General features: G+C 40.1%; 1 protein-coding gene across 1 annotated transcript; it reads right to left on the bottom strand.

Annotated features, from left to right (window-relative positions):
* Positions 1-6,316: 6,316 nt before the first annotated feature.
* On the bottom strand, positions 6,317-12,118 carry LOC117732710 (G1/S-specific cyclin-D1-like). The gene is made up of 6 exons (XM_034535820.1): positions 12,089-12,118; positions 11,560-11,824; positions 9,943-10,158; positions 8,731-8,890; positions 7,984-8,132; positions 6,317-7,899 (listed from the first exon to the last, which is right to left on the bottom strand). Exons 2-6 carry the CDS (start codon positions 11,761-11,763, stop codon positions 7,738-7,740), a joined length of 891 nt encoding a protein of 296 aa, XP_034391711.1. The 5' UTR covers positions 11,764-11,824; positions 12,089-12,118; the 3' UTR covers positions 6,317-7,737.
* Between the last annotated feature and the right edge of the window lie 10,234 nt (positions 12,119-22,352).

Raw genomic sequence — 22,352 nt, 5'->3', positions numbered from 1 at the left:
AACATGTTGTTCTTATGTTAAACTATTAGAGATGAGATAACATGTTGTTCTTATGTTAAACTATTAGAGAGATTAGATAACATGTTGTTCTTATGTTGAACTATTAGAGATGAGATAACATGTTGTTCTTATGTTAAACTATTAGAGGGATGAGATAACATGTTGTTCTTATGTTGAACTATTAAAGATGAGACAACATGTTGTTCTTATTTTAAACTATTAGAGATGAGATAACATGTTGTTCTTATGTTAAACTATTAGAGATGAGATAACATGTTGTTCTTATGTTAAACTATTAGAGATGAGATAACATGTTGTTCTTATGTTGAACTATTAGAGGGATGAGATAACATGTTGTTCTTATGTTAAACTATTAGAGATGAGATAACATGTTGTTCTTATGTTAAACTATTAGAGGGATGAGATAACATGTTGTTCTTATGTTAAACTATTAGAGATGAGATAACATGTTGTTCTTATGTTAAACTATTAGAGGGATAAGATAACATGTTGTTCTTATGTTAAACTATTAGAAAGATGAGATAACATGTTGTTCTTATGTTAAACTATTAGAGATGAGATAACATGTTGTTCTTATGCTAAACTATTAGAGATGAGATAACATGTTGTTCTTATGTTAAACTATTAGAGATGAGATAACATGTTGTTCTTATGTGAAACTATTAGAGAGATGAGATAACATGTTGTTCTTATGTTAAACTATTAGAGATGAGATAACATGTTGTTCTTATGCTAAACTATGAGAGATGAGATAACATGTTTTTCTTATGCTAAACTATTAGAGATGAGATAACATGTTGTTCTTATGCTAAACTATTAGAGATGAGATAACATGTTCTTATGTTAAACTATTAGAAATGAGATAACATGTTGTACTTATGTTAAACTATTAGAGATGAGATAACATGTTCTTATGTTAAACTATTAGAGATGAGATAACATGTTGTTCTTATGTTAAACTATTAGAGGCATAAGATAACATGTTGTTCTTATGTTAAACTATTAGAAAGATGAGATAACATGTTGTTCTTATGTTAAACTATTAGAGATGAGATAACATGTTGTTCTTATGTTAAACTATTAGAGATGAGATAACATGTTGTTCTTATGTGAAACTATTAGAGAGATGAGATAACATGTTGTTCTTATGTTAAACTATTAGAGATGAGATAACATGTTGTTCTTATGCTAAACTATGAGAGATGAGATAACATGTTTTTCTTATGGTAAACTATTAGAGATGAGATAACATGTTGTTCTTATGCTAAACTATTAGAGATGAGATAACATGTTCTTATGTTAAACTATTAGAAATGAGATAACATGTTGTACTTATGTTAAACTATTAGAGATGAGATAACATGTTCTTACGTTAAACTATTAGAGATGAGATAACATGTTGTTCTTATGTTGAACTATTAGAGATGAGATACCATGTTGTTCTTATGTTAAACTATTAGAGATGAGATAACATGTTGTTCTTATGTTAAACTATTAGAGATGAGATAACATGTTGTTCTTATGTTAAACTATTAGAGATGAGATAACATGTTGTTCTTATGTTAAACTATTAGAGATGAGATAACATGTTGTTCTTATGTTAAACTATTAGAGAGATTAGATAACATGTTGTTCTTATGTTGAACTATTAGAGATGAGATAACATGTTGTTCTTATGTTAAACTATTAGAGGGATGAGATAACATGTTGTTCTTATGTTGAACTATTAAAGATGAGACAACATGTTGTTCTTATTTTAAACTATTAGAGATGAGATAACATGTTGTTCTTATGTTAAACTATTAGAGATGAGATAACATGTTGTTCTTATGTTAAACTATTAGAGATGAGATAACATGTTGTTCTTATGTTGAACTATTAGAGGGATGAGATAACATGTTGTTCTTATGTTAAACTATTAGAGATGAGATAACATGTTGTTCTTATGTTAAACTATTAGAGGGATGAGATAACATGTTGTTCTTATGTTAAACTATTAGAGATGAGATAACATGTTGTTCTTATGTTAAACTATTAGAGGGATAAGATAACATGTTGTTCTTATGTTAAACTATTAGAAAGATGAGATAACATGTTGTTCTTATGTTAAACTATTAGAGATGAGATAACATGTTGTTCTTATGTTAAACTATTAGAGGGATGAGATAACATGTTGTTCTTATGTTAAACTATTAGAGAGATGAGATAACATGTTGTTCTTATGTTGAACTATTAGAGATGAGATAACATGTTGTTCTTATGTTAAACTATTAGAGGGATAAGATAACATGTTGTTCTTATGTTAAACTATTAGAAAGATGAGATAACATGTTGTTCTTATGTTAAACTATTAGAGATGAGATAACATGTTGTTCTTATGTTAAACTATTAGAGATGAGATAACATGTTGTTCTTATGTTGAACTATTAAAGATGAGATAACATGTTGTTCTTATGTTAAACTATTAGAGATGAGATAACATGTTGTTCTTATGTTAAACTATTAAAGATGAGATAACATGTTGTTCTTATGTTGAACTATTAGAGATGAGATAACATGTTGTTCTTATGTTAAACTATTAGAGGGATGAGATAACATGTTGTTCTTATGTTAAACTATTAGAGATGAGATAACATGTTGTTCTTATTTTAAACTATTAGAGATGAGATAACATGTTGTTCTTATGTTAAACTATTAGAGATGAGATAACATGTTGTTCTTATGTTGAACTATTAGAGGGATGAGATAACATGTTGTTCTTATGTTAAACTATTAGAGATGAGATAACATGTTGTTCTTATGTTAAACTATTAGAGGGATGAGATAACATGTTGTTCTTATGTTAAACTATTAGAGATGAGATAACATGTTGTTCTTATGTTAAACTATTAGAGGGATAAGATAACATGTTGTTCTTATGTTAAACTATTAGAAAGATGAGATAACATGTTGTTCTTATGTTAAACTATTAGAGATGAGATAACATGTTGTTCTTATGTTAAACTATTAGAGATGGAGATAACATGTTGTTCTTATGTTAAACTATTAGAGAGATGAGATAACATGTTGTTCTTATGTTGAACTATTAGAGATGAGATAACATGTTGTTCTTATGTTAAACTATTAGAGGGATAAGATAACATGTTGTTCTTATGTTAAACTATTAGAAAGATGAGATAACATGTTGTTCTTATGTTAAACTATTAGAGATGAGATAACATGTTGTTCTTATGTTGAACTATTAAAGATGAGATAACATGTTGTTCTTATGTTAAACTATTAGAGATGAGATAACATGTTGTTCTTATGTTAAACTATTAAAGATGAGATAACATGTTGTTCTTATGTTGAACTATTAGAGATGAGATAACATGTTGTTCTTATGTTAAACTATTAGAGGGATGAGATAACATGTTGTTCTTATGTTAAACTATTAGAGATGAGATAACATGTTGTTCTTATTTTAAACTATTAGAGATGAGATAACATGTTGTTCTTATGTTGAACTATTAGAGGGATGAGATAACATGTTGTTCTTATGTTGAACTATTAAAGATGAGACAACATGTTGTTCTTATTTTAAACTATTAGAGATGAGATAACATGTTGTTCTTATGTTAAACTATTAGAGATGAGATAACATGTTGTTCTTATGTTAAACTATTAGAGATGAGATAACATGTTGTTCTTATGTTAAACTATTAGAGATGAGATAACATGTTGTTCTTATGTTAAACTATTAGAGATGAGATAACATGTTGTTCTTATGTTGAACTATTAGAGGGATGAGATAACATGTTGTTCTTATGTTAAACTATTAGAGATGAGATAACATGTTGTTCTTATGTTAAACTATTAGAGGGATGAGATAACATGTTGTTCTTATGTTGAACTATTAAAGATGAGATAACATGTTGTTCTTATGTTAAACTATTAGAGATGAGATAACATGTTGTTCTTATGTTGAACTATTAGAGATGAGATAACATGTTGTTCTTATGTTAAACTATTAGAGATGAGATAACATGTTGTTCTTATGTTGAACTATTAGAGATGAGATAACATGTTGTTCTTATGTTGAACTATTAGAGGGATGAGATAACATGTTGTTCTTATGTTAAACTATTAGAGATGAGATAACATGTTGTTCTTATGTTAAACTATTAAAGGGATGAGATAACATGTTGTTCTTATGTTGAACTATTAGAGATGAGATAACATGTTGTTCTTATGTTGAACTATTAGAGGGAACTAGTTCATGGGACCTAACCTTTTCTCCACCCTGACATCACATCTATCAAAATCCCAGACTGCTGTCCCAAAATCATCTTGATTCATTAATGTCAAGTAAGGGGTTATGGAAATCATACATTTAATCAAAATCCATTTAGTTAACATCAATCATTTCACAAACATATCTCAATGAAAGCTCCAAGATTTGTATTATTTCTGTTGTAGGTTTCACACACACGCACTTTCTTTTCTGCAGTAAGGGAATGAGGAGCATAGATAATGGGACACGAGGACATCCTGCACTGTTTCCCTGGAAGAAACCACTCCCATCAGGATAGAAACATTTCATAAACATACTCCGATCTTTTTCTCTGGCCTTGTTGATCCAAAATGGAGGTCTACAAGGCCGGCTCGGGTGTGTGCTTAATTCATATGCTTAAGTTTGTCGGTGTGCACGTGTGTTTGTCCACCTGAGTACGGATTTGCTGAAGTTCAGGAAGGCCAAGACTCAGGTCAATAAAAACAGGCAAACACAATAGTGTAACCTGATAAACCAGGTTACTGTGTGGGACTGTGGACTCTCAGAACGTCCACAGTCCCAGGGACAAGGCGTTGTAGAGCATCTTGTCGCCTTCAGTTGATGTGAGGCATTTCCTGTTGAAACTGGACCTTAGGGTGAGACACTACACAAGAAAGTATTCCAAAGCGTAAAACATTACATTACATTACATGTCACTAGCTGACACTTTTATCCAAAGAGACTTACAATAAGTGCATTAAACCATGAGTCCAAACTCAGAACAACAAGAATCAAGCAAGTACAATTTGTTCAATAAAGTTAAACTACAAAGTGCTATCAGTAAGAGCCATTTAAGTGCTACTAAAGTGCTAAACTACAAAGTGCTATCGGTAAGGGACATTTAAGTGCTACTAAAGTGTTAAACTACAAAGTGCTATCAGTAAGAGACATTTAAGTGCTACTAAAGTGTTACACTACAAAGTGCTATCAGTAAGAGACATTTAAGTGCTACTAAAGTGTTACACTACAAAGCACTAACATATCTGTAGTTTTGTTTGATGGTAGGGCAGAGATCTAAAAATGTGCTATGGCTTTATTGTTTGGAATTTATGGACACCAACTGTGAGCACTAAACCGATTTCCAAGAGTTTCAAGCAAGAAAGTTTGACCAAAAATACAAGAACATAATTTGTAATAAACTCAACACTTGACAGTATGCTAGGAACAACTTCAACTAATACTAAAACTTAAACCTTGCAGAGGAGAATGTTCCACAAAGTTAAGAGAAGAGATCATTGCCCTGCACAAAACAAGGAAAAGGATACAAAAAGATAGCAAAGGCACTGAATGTTCCTAGAGATAACGTTGGAAGCACAGTTCGTAAGTTGAAAGTTAAAGGAACACTATCTGGACGCGGCAGAAAGAGGAAGCTATCAACGGCTTCCTTCAGATTTGTGAGGAGGCGGGTGGACAAAAACCTGGTGTCTGGCTGTGCATCTGGTCTTAACAGCAAAGGGTGCTCTACCAAGGAGTTTGAATCATTTTGAGACTGCCAAGGTCATTAAAAGTGCTATTGTGTTGAACTTGGAGAATACCATTTGTACCATTAGTGGTGTTGAGCTATTTAAATCTCGTTTTAGTTGTTTATTTAAGACATTTATTGTACATTTTGCCAATAAACTTAATTTGCAATGGAGGTTGAATAATTGAGTGCAACTGTATGTCATGCAGATAGTATCATTATGTTATAGCCTCATGTCTCACTCATATCAGACCAATCCAGCCCTGCATGGAGGCTATTGTGCGTACAGAATGAAAGACACATTCAAGCCCACGTCTCCAGTGTTTGGCTCAGCTTACTGCTGTTCAACTGGGACCAAGCAGGTGTGCTCACTCAACAATTAGACACCCCGGTCACCTGACGCATTTAATGGGGTCTATTGGCCGATATACAATAGGATATTAACTATTATTATATTACTTGTGTATAATTAACTGAAAAGATAGAAACACCACCAACAGCTTGGAAGAGTGTCATCAGCTTTCCTTTAATTCATCTTTACACTCCGTACACACACACACACACACACACAAAGCACCAACATGAGGCTTAACCTGATACAAGCTTATGTCATGAGGGCCACGCCCTTAATGAAAAAATAAAACAATACAAAAGTTCATACCATTATAGAAGCATCAATTGGTTGAGGCTTCCCTATTCAAGAAGCAGAATATTTGTACCTTCAAGTTTGAAAAAAAAAAAACAGCATAAACAAACTTTCTTTCAGAACAACTCAACTTTTAGCTGTAAAGCCAAGTGACATGTAATAATAAATAAAAGAACACCTATCTTATTTTACAAAATGCAGACAGGTTGATCTCTTTTCCTGGAGAACAAAGACATTCTGTGTGGTGTGAAAAACAAAGAAATGGTTTCAAGTGGTTTTTTTAACCGCAGACAACACGGATAAAAGATAGTTAATAGCATTGTTTTGCAACTTTTTCTCGGGATGAAAAAGCCCCGAGTTATGGCCATTATGCAGTTGGATGGCCTTTGCTCTTAGAATGATGTTTGGGGCGACTGCTTCCCTCTAGTGGTGCAGCGGGTGTACTACATGCTGAATCTGAACAGTGGTTTCGGTTTGGCAGTTCACCTTGCACTTTGGAACAGGTGATGTTATGTGTTTGTCTTGAAGCGTGACAGCTCACTGTAAACTAGAGCAGTTTGTTACAGGAATCGACTTCTTACGTTACACGTTGACGTGTTTATCAAACTGCTAAACGTGAAAGATCAATGTAAAAAACACACGAATACAAGCTGTTTTTCAGATTATGACTTAAAATGCTCTTAGATTGGCATAAGACAATAAAATGACTGGACCGCAGTAGAGATATAACATGTCCTACGAAGAAAAACATACAATAAAGAATAGCTTTAAACTGCTGTCCGAACACACATTTAAGAGGTTAAAACACATTTCTCTTCCATTTGATTTGATGCTCTTAAAAGTGTGCTCCAACACTTCAGTAGAAGTGGGTTGCTTGATAAATTTGCAAATTACTTTCCTACTTTTCTTTTACATAAATATGGGCCAAAGAAGGCCTAAACACACCAAGAGGTTTCAGTCTCAGTGGCGTGGGGTTCAGCCGGCCCCTCTAGGCCCTGAAACAACCCCGTGGTAGGGGTGTACCCGTTACCCACGGGTACGAAGCCACACTTGACAGACACTATTAATCTTGCAGCCATTCTTTCGGTGTCGGCTGAACGGCAGCCTTAAAGGTTATTGATGTCCTGGATGCGCGATGGAGTCCCATTTCCGTCTGGTCCCCGCCACAGTTGGCTCTGGACTACGAAGAGTTTCTGATAGGCCGTCGAGTCCAGTTACGTGAGCGCTCCAAACTACGCAGCACATCGTGTGTTTGAGAGGCGCCTGTCCACTGTTCGTGATACCTGCAGCCCTCAATCAGATGTTGATGTCCCGGACATCTGTGGGTGTAGTCGAGAGGTCCTGCCCCTCGCTGATGTTCTTAGTTTCCATGGTAACCGAGAGTTGCGGTTGTTGTGCCTGTCGGAGACTGGTTTCCAGCAGCGACTCGATTTGCTCCTGACACGCCCTGAGACAGTCCTGAATATAGAGAGGGCTCAGGTTAGTTTGTAAATCAGAGATCATGTACAGTATCTACGTGTACTAATGGTGTCATGGACCCACCGGATCACTCCGGATGGTCTGCGCCAGCTGCTCCGTCAGCTTCTGAGACGTCGCGGCATCGCCTGCCATTCTCGTCTGCAGGCCCTCCACTGCTGCCACCATGCTGCCTGCTGCCACCATGGACGGAGGGCTGGCAATGAAGTTCACATCTGCAGGGCATCAAAACGGAAATGTTAATATGGTGCACTTTGAAAAGCAAGTAACAATAAAGACAAAGGACGTTTAATGTGGTGAGGATTCAGATTGAAAACAGCCCTGTTGCCCTCACTAAAGCAATACTAAAAGCGTAGAGCCCACACTCCGGTTCCCTCCCACATAAACGGTTGGCTCCATCAGTACTGTTGCTGTAGTTTGCACTGTTAGCCTTGTTAGACTTGTTAGCTGCTGTTGACACGCTGAGAGCCGCCGAGAAGCAATCAACGAGTTCCCAATCTCGGAATCTTGTGCGTTGCGAAAGTGTAAAATCAAAAGACATCCATTGAAGTAACAAATGGCCTTAACTGAGCCATGGAACAGTCGTGTATCGGGAGTTCTTTTTGGGAAAACACTGCTTCCAAAAATAATCCACTATTGTATTATATTGCGTTTGTGTCGTTTATGCAGCCACAGAGCCATATTAGGGGGTGTAATTGTCATCTCAGCAACCTCTCCCTCCTTAACAGGTAACGTCGTCATGAACAAAGCTAATGGGAGTCTCCACCGCCTCCTATGAGAAAGACAACTTGTGTGATGTAGTCCTGTGCTTACCTGTGGCACACAGAGCCACGAAGGTCTGAGCGTGCTTCCTGAGGATGGGCCTGTTCTCTCTCCTGACAGGCAGCTGAGACAGAAAGTGGTCGATGAAGTCGAGGGGGGTCACCGAGGCCAGGTCCCACTTCAGCTTGTTCAAAACCAGCAGCTCCATTTGCTGCGTGGACAGACAGGGGGAGAGAGGAGGACAGGTTCAAGTATGATCAAACAGACAGACGCAGGGATTAAGATGGGGATCGAGGTTTTTAGGTCTACTTATGGGGATTTTTGGCTTTACGGTGGCACTGCAGGAAAGGTCAGGGGGTCATCAAACCCCATTAGGAAGCCTCCTCTGGGGACCAGGAATTTCCACAGTGAACTTCATGACAATGCAGTTACATTTTAGATAACTGCAGATACTTAATAGCCCTCAATGCACTGAAACCAGAAAATAACACGCCTCAGTTGATGCTCCTGAAGGCATCAATTTGGAAATACAAACGCCACAGAACCAGCAGTATTTTAGGAAAAGGTCTATATTGGCAACATTTAGAGATCCACCATATCTCTTAACTTGGCCTAAATAATAAAAAGGCCCTGGATCAAAAATATAAAGCGCATGAGCGTAAATTATTGACATGATAGAGATGAAAGTTTAACTAGAGGACTTGACATTGGATTAGAGACTCACTCTGTTGGGACTACAAACACACTGTGTTACAGCGGGGTTACAGAGTGAGACTTCCCTTGCCTCATAAACAATCTTTGGCTGACACCTTCCTGCAGATGAACTTCAAGTGATAAACAGAATTCATGTTAAGCAATGACAGCTGACATTTTAAATCAACCGGTAGTATTTATTGATTATTTATCTCTTCAATAAAATGGGGTCAAAATCTAGGCTTCTGATTCCTATTAAGTCTCTCCAAACAAAAAAGGCAGCTACAGAAAAAAACAACCTGTTTTGGTTGCTGGGTTCTCATTTCAAGCACCAAAATACACAAACAGGTCAAAGTGTTCTTTAAAAAAAACACACGCCATCGCTTTCAGCGTGTCTGGGCCTTTAGTCGTGGTGGAGCGGGTCCGGGGATTAGACTATTAGACGTCCTCCTCTAGGGGCCATTAAATCCTTAACCAATATGGCCACTAACCAGAGATACCTCGATCTGAACAAAAGGAGTCTCCTACTTATGAGCTTAGAATGGTTGCATTCCCGCTTAGACAACCTACCAGCAGCTGGGCCGGTGTGACGGAGTTGTCCGTGTAGATGCACAGCTTCTCCGCTGTGAGTGGGATCGTCTCCTTCAGCTTGGACGCCAGGAACATGCAGGCTGCTCCCAGTACCTGCAGGTGGCTCTTCTTGGTGGGCTCCACGGACAGGAAGCGGTCCATGTAGTTCATGGCCAGGGGGAAGACCTCCTCCTCGCATTTCTGCTCCTCGCACACCTGCACAGAAGCAAACCAGATGCTGATAAATTATCAATGTCATATTAGTTGAGTTGAAGTCAGTCCCTGGCCTCAGGTTACCTCACCCCATTCATAATGATGCTAATTAGAGGACTAGTTTTTGCATATACCCAGAGTTCAGGTATTTGAATTGAGGGGGGATATATATAAAAATCAAAATCAAAAATCGACTTACAAACATGCTATAAAATCATTATTGTTATACTGCAGGCAAATGAGGTCACAAGTTAGTGGGAACCTGGTTAAAGATTTATTGAATAGTTTTAAAAGTAGTTGGTTTTCATTAGTGGCCTAAACTTGGAAACAATAAATTAGTCAACTTTACAACTCCACCAAATGCGCAAAAAATAGTTTATGTAGGTCATGAAAAAAATGTGGTCCTGAGTAAATAGTAAAAAAAAAAGGTAAGGCGCCAAAGTCAAGGTAGGCCCATTATAAATGTTTAATTCACACTCATTTCTTGTAGATAAATCCAATAACCTAAAAAAGGTTGCCAAAGCAACATGACAAAAGAAGTGAGTCATGAATGCACCAGAAGCCTCATTAGTGGTATGGTTGTGTCATTGCATCACTAACATCTGAACGGCTTCATGGTTTAGAAAGGAAACGGTAGGATGTCCCATATGATAGACAGAATATATATATATATATATATATATATATATATATATATATATATATATATATATGATACACAGCTGAATAACATGTTAACTGGACTTTAATGGAAACGACGGAGCCTGGACGGAGGCTAACCTCGAGAACGTTAAAGCCCCCCCAACACAAAGGCATCGCGTGGTCTGCATCCACTGCCAGCTCGCGACATTTAAAGGTGTTTTTATAAATAATTGCCATCTAACCATATGTTAGGTTTGCATTACCTGCGGAGGGTTTCCCACAGAGACATTAAGTGGCACGCGGAAACGGTGGTGTCATTGTAACGTTAAAGACATTAATACTAAAGCAGACAGTAATAGACATTATGAAGCAGAACCATGCGCCTGGTCGACCCATGTCATCTATTACATTACTCGTTACTCCAGCTGACAACAGCGTCCAGAAGCTCCACGAAGGAAGCACACGGAAACGCTCCGTCACGTAACGAGTGAGTCCGACCCTCCGGGACTACGCTCCAAAGTGGACTTGCATGTCGGTCCCTTGGACAGACCCCCACGGGCATACAGGTTACAGCTTCCCCGGAAGCCGTGGTGCTAGAGAGCAGTCCGAGTGCACTGCCATGTTACATTGCAGCTTTACCACCGTCCCTCAACGACTCGCAGAAAGACCTTCAGGGCCAATTAACGCGCAGGAACTTTCTAAATCCACGTTTTGTGGACGCGGGTCTCGCAACACGTCACATTATATCGGCGTTGAACTCACCTCCAACATCCAGGTAGCCACTATCCTCCTCATGTACGGAGCTATTTCTCTCTGGACGCATTTGAAGTAGTTGGAAGCGGGGAGGTACTTGTCCTCTGCCCGCAACAGCGCGTCCAGGACCCGGTCATTCAACAGGTTGGCGTCCCGGTAGGCCCTCCGGATGACGGGCCTGTCCCCCTCGCAGCACAGCAGCCGGGGATCCATGTAGCCGGCCCTGCGCACCGCCCTGCGCACCGTGGGTCTTCTGGAGGCTTCCTTTGTGTCCCTGTGGGGACGAACCGTAACACGAGCTTACACTTCGCGAACAGAAACTTATTGTTCGCCGCTCCACATTGTGCACAGTCGTCTTCTAACTGTCCGTTTAACTCATGGGAGAGTAAAACTACCTCTAGCTACAGGCTGGAATAGCTATTTATAATACAACGAGTCGTCATTCGTCTCGGTTACTTTCTTTTGTTGCACAAGACGGAACTACGGGACGGAGCACCGCTGCAGCTCTCTTCCCACCGGCCATGTGGAACGAGTTTACCTGCTGCGCCGCTGTTGTCTGCTGCGCCGCGTCGAGGCGATTAGCATAAACGACGACACATCCGGTCGAAAGTGTCAAAATAAAAGAACACGCCATTTAGACATTTTCACCAATCGTTGAGCATCACATGAGTCGCACCCCGTGTTTAAAAAGGTGGGTTAACCCAACACATTTGTCCACAAAAACACACACTTTCCCTCTTACCTGTGATACAGGTAAAAACACACACTTTCCCTCTTACCTGTGATAAAGGTAAAAACACACACTTTCCCTCTTACCTGTATTGTGATAAAGGTAAAAACACACACTTTCCCTCTTACCTGTATTGTGATACAGGTAAAAACACACACTTTCCCTCTTACCTGTATTGTGATACAGGTAAAAACACACACTTTCCCTCTTACCTGTGATACAGGTAAAAACACACACTTTCCCTCTTACCTGTGATACAGGTAAAAACACACACTTTCCCTCTTACCTGTATTGTGATACAGGTAAAAACACACACTTTCCCTCTTACCTGTGATACAGGTAAAAACACACACTTTCCCTCTTACCTGTGATACAGGTAAAAACACACACTTTCCCTCTTACCTGTGATACAGGTAAAAACACACACTTTCCCTCTTACCTGTATTGTGATACAGGTAAAAACACACACTTTCCCTCGTACCTGTGATACAGGTAAAAACACACACTTTCAAAGGTAAGCCATGCAGAGGATTTTTGTGTTTTGTCCTGAGATTTTTTAAATATCAACTATTAGAAATGACATCGAAAAAGTGTGGGCTATTTCGTAAGGATTATATGTATTATGCTTTTCATTATATATATTATAATGACTAAGAACAGTAGTGTCATGCTCTGTGTGGCAAATGTGGATGAATAAGACATTGATATGATATGAAGTAGGTTAGTCAAGAAATGAACAGTTATTTATTTGTAATTATGATTATTGTTGTTAAACTAGCAAATGGTTTACTTTTAATTTAAAGTAGGAAGTGATTCACTTCCTGTATCAGAGTTAGCTTGATTCTGAGAGAGAGAGAGAGAGAGAGAGAGAGAGAGAGAGAGAGGCAGAGGCCCAAAATACCCCAAAATGAAATCTCCAACAACCTTCTGAGATCAAGAGATATTAATAAGTTTAGATTTATTGTTATTATTTTATTTATTTATTACACAGTTTAGAGGCAGAAAGCGAAAGCAGCCTTTTCATTATTGGAGAACTATGTTGGACTGATACTCTGATAAATAAAGATTAGTTATTTTTTGCTATATTATGAAATAAAACTCACACCCAGAGCGAGCATTAAAAAAAATCATACACAAAAAAAATATACAAGGTAGATTACTGTATATATATGTATTTATTTATATATATATCAATGTGTTGGCAAGTGAGCTTGTGTAAAGACACATAATAATAAGGCCATGAATGCTCTCTTGAGGAACTCCACCCTCTGAAATTGTTATATATATATATATATATATACACCGTATATTTGACTGCATGTGTCATTCTGCTGAGAAGCTCCTGGCCAGCTCTTTCAGAGTGTTTGCATGTTCTTCTGGTCTCTGTGTGGGTTTCCTCTGGTTACCTCCCACAGTCCAAAGACTGAAAATAGTCCCAAACAAATTGGCTCACAAACTACAACAACCTAAAATGGAGCCTGGAAGTGTGAAGAGCGTTTACCCCCATTCTGTCCGCCGTTTCAATGTTTTCTCTCAAATATAACCTCACTGTCACTTTACATAAAAACACAGAACTCATCATACGTTCTATTCTGTCTGCGAAATTGTGTTTTGCCCATCATTTTGGCAAAAGTGGGGGCGGACTCAAAATGCCTCATCAATGAATTTGTGAATAAAAGACTTGTTGATGAATTCATACAGACTTGAATTTACAAGTGAGTTGCCACAAGTAGCAATGCCACCATGTGGGGGTTCTCCCTGCATCTTGTCGTCTGTGTTGCAGAGCACAAGGAGAAGCTCTGCTCCTGGCATGAGCTTGGGGAACGGATGGTCCTTTCCAGGAGGAAGTTCTTTCCTTGGAAGTAAACTCGTAGTTAACTTCTTACATACATAGGCTTGTACCTTTTAACATTCATTTTATCAAAGCTGTATGGTCATTGTCTACCTCTAGAAGCAAAATAAAAATGATATTAAAATATTTAAACAACACAAGGCAAAGAATTATTTTTTGTCTGCGCGTGTTGGACTGGCGACCTCTCCAGGATCCACAATTCCTCTCACACAGTGCATGCTGGGATATGCTCCAGCCACCCATGAGCCTAACACGGGTAGAAAAGGAAATTCACCGACTTTTACGAAGAAGTGCACGCTGAGTCTCGCACAGATACAGTATCTACGGTCTGGAGACCACCAACCAATTGATTTGTAGCGTGGAGCTGGTCTTGGGGGAGAGACAGAGACAGACTTCTACGCAGCCATGTCTCTCCCTGTCTGTGTGTGTGTGTGTGACCTTTAACCCCAGTTCCTCGGGGTGGCCGGGTCCAGGGTCATACTCTGGACACCGCACACAATAGCGGCCTATAGATTCTATAGATTCGTCGTGATTGATCCCTCTTACAATGGAGACTGATCCGTGGTGATCAGCTTCGCTAGCCTTCTGCTACGTCGTCCACTAACGTTGCAGGACGGGCCTTTGGCCTGCAGATCGTCAGAACAGGGCTCAGTGAAGGTATTACAATGGTGCCAATCGTGTTCTCTTCAGGCAAGGAGCATCCAGGAATGGACAGGTTCTAGTTTCTTCCACTTGCATACCGTGTATGCCCACTTGCTGACACGATTTTGATAAGATAATGGTTGTATTCGCAGCGCGAAATCTGTGCTTTGATCCAAAATGTCCAAATGTTGTGTTTCACATTCCACCGATCGTCCAAATAAACATGCATTTACACCTCGACAAGATACAAATGATGATCAGAGCAGGTGCGGAACGAAAGAGTCAGGGCTGATGAGTGTGTGAACCCGGTAGCAGTGCTGAAGATGAATGTGGTGGCAGCTTTAGAGAGCACACAGAGGTCTCCATGCTGAGGAATCTAACCGTACCATCCTTCACTGGAGATAAATGAAAAGAAATGGTCCTGACAGAATGACTTCACAGAGGCAGAGAGGGAGAGTAATGGGCGAAAATAGTCACTGGTGCTGGGTCTTTTGAATTACAGCTGTTGACTAACATGTCGTCTTTTTTTGTGCTAATGAGCATCGTCATCAAATTGACATGGTTTTCACATGCAAACACAAGTTACTTAACTGAACACTAAAAGTCTGTCCAGCAAGGTGACCAGCCATAACTATGTGAGGTCTGGTCACCATGCACAACATCAACTGTCATGCAGCAACCTCCGTTTCTGAAAAGTGATGCAGAAGTGCCTTCAACTTGCATTCTCTCTCCTGACCACCAGGGGGAGACTCCTCTGGTTGTATAGAAGTCTATGCTTCATGTGTTAAAGCTGCATTCTCTCTCCTGACCACCAGGGGGAGACTCCTCTGGTTGTATAGAAGTCTATGCTTAATGTGTTAAAGCTGCATTCTCTCTACTGACCACCAGGGGGCGACTCCTCTGGTTGTATAGAAGTCTATGCTTCATGTGTTAAAGCTGCATTCTCTCTCCTGACCACCAGGGGGCGACTCCTCTGGTTGTATAGAAGTCTATGCTTCATGTGTTAAAGCTGCATTCTCTCTCCTGACCACCAGGGGGCGACTCCTCTGGTTGTATAGAAGTCTATATAAATGACTCTACTTCTCTTGATTTATTCCCTCAGTAAACATTGTAAACATGAGTTTATGGTTCAATCTCTAGTTTCAAGTCTTCTTCAATACAGAATGATGTTCATTTAGTAAATTATGGTCATTTAGAGTCAAACAGACCATAAGGAAAGTCTACGTAGACTGTTGGCAAGAAGTGGCATCTATTGCTTCTGTCCATCCGGGGAGAGGGACCCTCTTCTGTTACATTACATGTCATTTAGCTGACTTACAACCATGTTACATTCATACACTGTTGAACAGCTACAGGGAACAATTCAGGGTTAAGTGTCTTGCTCAAGGACACATCGACTAGGGCGGGGATTGAACCGCCAACCCCCTGATTGAAAGACGGACCTGCTAACCACTGACCCACAGTCTGTTGCTCTCCTGAAGGTTTCTTCACTTTTTTTCCTGTTTTTTGGGGAGTTTTTCCTAATCCGATGTGAGGTCCTGGGACAGAGATGTATTTCAAAGGATGTATTTCGTCATTTCATTTGGTCTGTTGTGCAACTGACGGTTGCAACACACTGCATGACACAAAGATTCTGTGAAAAATGGCCAAGCACATGAGATCAGATCTGATCGTAGAATGAGCTGAAAATTAACACCCAAAAAAATTAAGTCCTATCCAACAGACAGCATCCCACACCCCCTGTAACATGTGTGTGTGTGTGTGTGTGTGTGTGTGTGTGTGTGTGTGTGTGTGTGTGTGTGTGTGTGTGTGTGTGTGTGTGTGTGTGTGTGTGTGTGTGTGTGTGTGTGTGTGTGTGTGTGTGTGTGTGTGTGTGTGTGTGTGTGTGTGTGTGAAGGACGCTCCCAGTGGCTCCACAAGTGCATCAACGCCTTTTAAGTCCATGAATGACCTGGTATCACGGCTATCAAGTCTGGACACCAGCACAGAGAACGGAGCAGGGCTTCTTGTCAAAGAATCTCCCCCCCCCCCCACCCCCCATACCACCAGCCCTGGTGGTATGGGGGGGGCTGTGTTTCCACAGGGGGGGGTTAAAACCAAAGAATTTACTGCAACATGTTAGGGAACAATTGATAGCACATTCATGTTATGGGGCTTTTACCAGTGTTTTGTGAATTAATTTGAAATAGGCAGTATGATCGCTGTATTCTCATTGGTGGAAAAATTGTAAAACCTTGTATCACCCACTACACATACACTTTTTTTCATATTTTCATAATCTTTCTTAAGTGTAAAACAAAGGCAGTTTGCCCCAGATTCCTTTTCAATATGAGGGGGAAAAGCCTCAAGAATCTAAATCCATGGTGCCGTAGACCTATTTAAAGTGATGTTCATGCAGAGTCACTCTTGACCCATTTGGTAGCCTCTGCAAGACTTTAGCTGGTGCCCCTTTCGTGACAGCCGGTTCCACCACCAATCATTGTGTTCACACATCACACAAAACCTGCATAGCGTTATGTCTTTGAGATTAAGCTATGCAGATCACACTGAAAAGAAAACCTTTCTCTACATTATATGGTGGGTTATCCCCAAAACACCTGAATAGTCTTTACAACTTGCCCTAATGAATTTAAGATGGTAGTTATGCTGACATTAACGCTCGCAATTTATTATTTATTAGGGTGCTGTTGTGGGAAACCCATACTATAGTATATATTTATAAGGGTATGAATTCATGTTGTTGTGGGTTTTGAAAAATATATTTCTAAATAATAGTCCAGAAAAATATTTAAAATGAATCATTTTGATTCTTTCTTCTTCCCTCATTTGGATGGGTGGATGGCGGACCTAGCATTCACCTATACCGCCAATGCCTTTCTGATAACTCATTATCTACTACAATTGGCTCTTCACTAAGCAGAACGCAGATTGGCCAATCCTCGGAGGCTCTACTCCATAGACCATCTCATGCAGTTGTTTCACATTTTCTTCATTTTTAGGCTGTTTTTTGTGTGTTTCAAGGCAGTCGTTGTTAAAGGTTACACATAGTGACACTCGTTACCAGTAGAGGTTGGAGGGGAGTATACTCTTGTCAAACGTTACGTTTCTACGCTCCAACCAATGCTTTAATAATATGCTCTGTCCAAATCAAATGTTATGTTGTAAGCAGTTAGCATGTGTGTAGCCCATAATTCATAGTTTCTCACACAGATTTTCAACCGTATACTCAGACACTGCACCCACCTCTTGTTGCCCGATAAAGGGCTAAGGCACTAACTGGGCCTAAACCATTACACATCTCAGCTGTCCATTTTCTACAAAACAAGAGATTGTCCAAAGGGGAACTTAAGCTGCTTGGGAGTTTGTTTCCTTTCGCTAACACAGCCATTCTCATTTTCAGTTTTTAAGCTAGGCTTGTTAGCATGTTCTTAGCTGCAGCAACTGCTTTACCAAAGAAATGCTAACAATAAATGGAAGATAAGGGTACACAATATGTATTTTCTCTCACATAAGAGGAGGAGAGCCTGGCAGAAAAAACAGTACTATTTCAAATCATTAAAGCCTTCCTTTAACACACTTCTAAATCTTGACAAGTCTGCTACTGACCCTGAACCTAAAGCAGTAGCATCACTGTTATAAATGGTACAATGTGAATGTAGCCAAGAAGAAAGAGTTGAAAGAAGAGAAAGAGATGGTTTCCCCATAAAAGCTTTCTAAACCGAGGGTACAAACACAATGGACCCCGATGAAAAGATGGATAGAGTAATTGTCCTGTTAAGTGATCCGAAAAGACAGGGCAGGGAGGGGGTGGAGTGGACGGCGGGGTGTGTGTGTGTGTGTGTGACACAGCACGCTGAGAGGCCAAGGGTGCTAACAAGAGGGAAACCCCAAGACAATACAGCCCTCAGTGGGTGCCCCTCACTCTGTCTCTACCCACCCAAAAGACATAGAGAAGGAGGGTTTGGATACCAGGAGACCGGGGTCTGTACTTACTCCTGATCTGCAGTCAGTGTGGTCCAGCTAGTATACTGTGATCAGCCTATGTTCTGGGAAAAATCCACAATACACGTTGTTCCCGTTTCGCTCTTTTTTCAGTGACCACTTTATACGGTACACATCTATAGAATCTATTGTGATCCAGTACTACAGCTCAGCCATAAATTCAGAATATTAATGTTCAATTTGAGTGATACGGTCCGGAAGGTATTGATTTACCAATATGTTTTTGAAATCAGGTCTTAAAGCCGGATAATGCGTTAATAGACATCGTGGAACATGGCGGCCTCTCGACAAACTAGTCTGACGGGCCACAAGCAGTCAGACGACCATGGCAGGTTGAAAACAAATCCCCAGTTCAGTCTAACGCACGAGTGCAACGCAACTGTCGCCGTAACTCCAGTGAGGGACTCTATAGTGAGAGGAATGTTTGAGCGAAGGACTTGTTCAACTTTAACGGTCTTCGGCCTCATTTTGCTTTCTATCCACGGTTTCAGGATTCCTTCTCATGTCAACCTAAAAGTACTTCCTGCTGTCTTCACCGTTTATGTGTGTGTTTGTGTGTGTGTAACGGATGATGACACCAGTGTGAACCACCATCAGTGGTTTCCAAAGAAGGAAAGATACTATCACTGGATTGCGAGGAACTTCAACCACTTACATTCCTGTTAGATTCCTTCTTTTCTCACCTCGTTGCTCCTCAGAGACTAAATACTGAAACAAGTGCTGCAGTTTCACATCAAGTTGATCTGTTGAAGACAGATTTTTAAGGACAAAATATGGCAGTAAAAAAAGAAAAGAACAAATAAATGTTATGCTCTCAATGTTACACAAAGTAAGTAAAGTGTCGTTTTTGTTCAAACAGATTTTGCTCATCGGGGTTGGAAAGTCACTTACACTCTATCTGCTCCGTGAAACCCCTTTGAGGAAGGATTTATATTTGATACCCCTTAGTTAAGCATCAACACCGTCGACAGAGAACTTAGTCTGGTTACAGCCAATTGAGTTCTCAAGGGGAAAGCTGGGTAGCGTGCTCATTTCAGGAGATCTCTCAGCCAGTCTAATGGGGGGATCATATGTGGAGTGAAACATGTTCAGCAAATATGAAGCCTGCAGTTTTTCTTTTGTCACTGTCTATAATATTTTGTTCCCCCTCAGTTTGATATTTTCTGATAAGTGTGAGAAGGAGCCTCTCTCCTCCCAAGCTGCAGTTCAATCCAGCAGCAAATGGTAGGTCAGGACAAGGGGGAGGGGGGGTGACCTCTGACCTTTTGTCTCTCTCAGTCTAATCCTTGACAGCCATGAATCTAGGAATGGAGACTGATGCATGGCTGGAAACCCCCTTCTACCAGCCCTCCGCTGCTCTCTTTACTCCTCTCCTTCCTCTTTTTGCTCCCCCCCCCCCTCCCATGACCCATCACTTCCCCCTCTTTCTCCCCTGCCATAACCTCCTAACAACCCCCCCCCCCCCCCCCACCCACGTCCTTCTCTTTTCCCAGTTAGAGCATGAGGTAGAGTTTGCCTTCACAGGACATTCATGGGACATTAAAACTCTCAGATGGATGAAATTATTTTTGTGTTGACAGCTGTTTGACGCGGGGAACACAGAGATCTTGATTTGACTCTTTTAAAGCAAGAGTACACTGTGAAGAAAAGGGTGATTCATTAGTGTTTCGGCGACTAATACTTAAAAAATTGGAAGAATTGGAAGTCAAAAGTCAAAAAAGGACGGCTGGATGTTTGGAATTGCTGGACGTTGTAATTTTCCACTTTTGACAGAGCTAGCCTACAGCAGCTACACCGAAATTCCTGTCTTTGTGCTACGCTAGGCTAACCAAACATTGGACCTATTGTGTCTCTGTTCAAGATGCACACAAACTTGATATCAATGTGAATAATAATAACAATCTCATCCGACTTCGGTAGAGAACACGGGACTTTGAACCAAGAGACCAGTGTTTGTGTCCCATGTGAAACCATAAATCAACGTTGACTTATTTTAAGTCACGTGGTGTACTTAACTTACGCCGTGGGCGTAAGGTGTTTAAAGGTCACGTAGTGAACTACGTAACAAACCAACTTGTTTTCCACCCAAACCAAAATGTTTGCCTAAACCCTACCATGTACTTTAGTTTCTGCCATTTGAAAAGACAGCGCAGCCACGAGTGGAAATTAACACACGCAAACAAAGGACATTTATTCTGAAAAGACAGTATGGAAAGACAAACAACTGTAAGAATGTTCTCCTGTTGACCTTAATATCCACTTGATGGAACCAACTGCACTCATGAACAAAGAATATGTGTGTATTTTGCACGGTGTGTATGACAATAAACCACTTGAACTTAAACACTCTGTTTGTTCTTTCCACCCGTTTGTGTGAATGGTGTGTCCTGTTCCAAGTTATTCGGCTCAGGTCCTACCTGTTTGGCGACAGTAGTTACGCAACTTCCTCTCTAGAATTCTGTCTCTTGCATGTCTGTCGGTCCTGTGAGATGCATCCAGGTTTTTTTTCCATTATTTCCTAGTTTTTTGGAGGGGAGGGGGACACTTTCTTGCATTCGGTTTTTGAGTCCAACAATTTCCTACTTTTGTCTTTCTTTTCTTTTCAATAATTTGTTCTTAGTATCCAATTTGAGTGCTGGTTGCTGCCAGATAGTGCTATAGTATTGATTCTGGAGAGTTTGCCTCTATTCAGTATAATTTATTCTATCTTCGTCAGTGTAAGTCGTGCTTTTGTTACTTTTCTGTGGAATGAAATTGGGGAGTTATTTTATGCATCCAGAATTGTGGAACTTGACATCTGGTTCACTCTCTCATACACAATTTAATTCCATCCATCCATCCATTTTCAATACCGCTTATCCTCATTAGGGTCGCGGGGGCGCTGGAGCCTATCCCAGCTGACATAGGGCGAAGGCAGGGGACACCCTGGACAGGCCGCCAGTCCATCGAGGGCACATGTAGGGACATACAACCATTCACTCTCACATTCACACCTATGGGCAATTTAATTCAATATGTTTTATTCGCACAAGTGTTGCAAAGACAATATTGCCAAGGCGTCAAGTCAGTTCAAGGTCACTGACAGTTGGATTACGTCAACGAAACGCATAAAAGATGTACACTTGACGTCGATGTGAAAGTGCCCTCAGTTTGTTGCTCACTGACGGAGTTTGACACTCAAGATGGCAGATGTTCTGAAAGGTGGTGGTTGGAGAGATGACAGCACCGGCACAATGCGTTAAAATGACCGGAGACAGGAGATTACTGTGTAGTTAGGTCATTACATATATCATTATGCAATAGTCCGCATGCATATGCTCCTTATCCATAATCCTTAAATAAACAATAGGATATCCTCATGGGATTAACACTGAACAACATATGGTTAATATCCTAAACCCACACACACACACACACACACACACACACAGTCCATAACCGGCCCCCATTTTCCTAAACACTGGTTGAATGAGCAGATGACTGGTTCCTCTTGGCCCACTTATAGAACAATAGGCAGACTAAAGGTCACATACACAAGACTGTGGGAAGAGAGGGCGAAGGCTGGAGGGATGGGTG

The sequence above is a fragment of the Cyclopterus lumpus genome, chromosome 6 (genome assembly GCF_009769545.1).
Source record: "Cyclopterus lumpus isolate fCycLum1 chromosome 6, fCycLum1.pri, whole genome shotgun sequence".
Taxonomy (NCBI): domain Eukaryota; kingdom Metazoa; phylum Chordata; class Actinopteri; order Perciformes; family Cyclopteridae; genus Cyclopterus; species Cyclopterus lumpus.
Note: the sequence above shows the minus strand (reverse complement) of the source record. Positions and strands in the feature narration are given on the sequence as shown.

What these genes read in the sequence shown, in the direction of transcription:
- LOC117732710 (XM_034535820.1), bottom strand. Translation starts at nt 11,763, where the DNA reads ATGGATCCCCGGCTGCTGTGCTGCGAGGGGGACAGGCCCGTCATCCGG. An exon ending in CGTGGCTCTGTGTGCCACAG is followed by an intron (nt 8,133 to 8,730) that starts GTAAGCACAGGA and finishes GATGCCCTGCAG; the next exon opens with ATGTGAACTTCATTGCCAGC. An exon ending in AGACCATCCGGAGTGATCCG is followed by an intron (nt 7,900 to 7,983) that starts GTGGGTCCATGA and finishes CTCTATATTCAG; the next exon opens with GACTGTCTCAGGGCGTGTCA.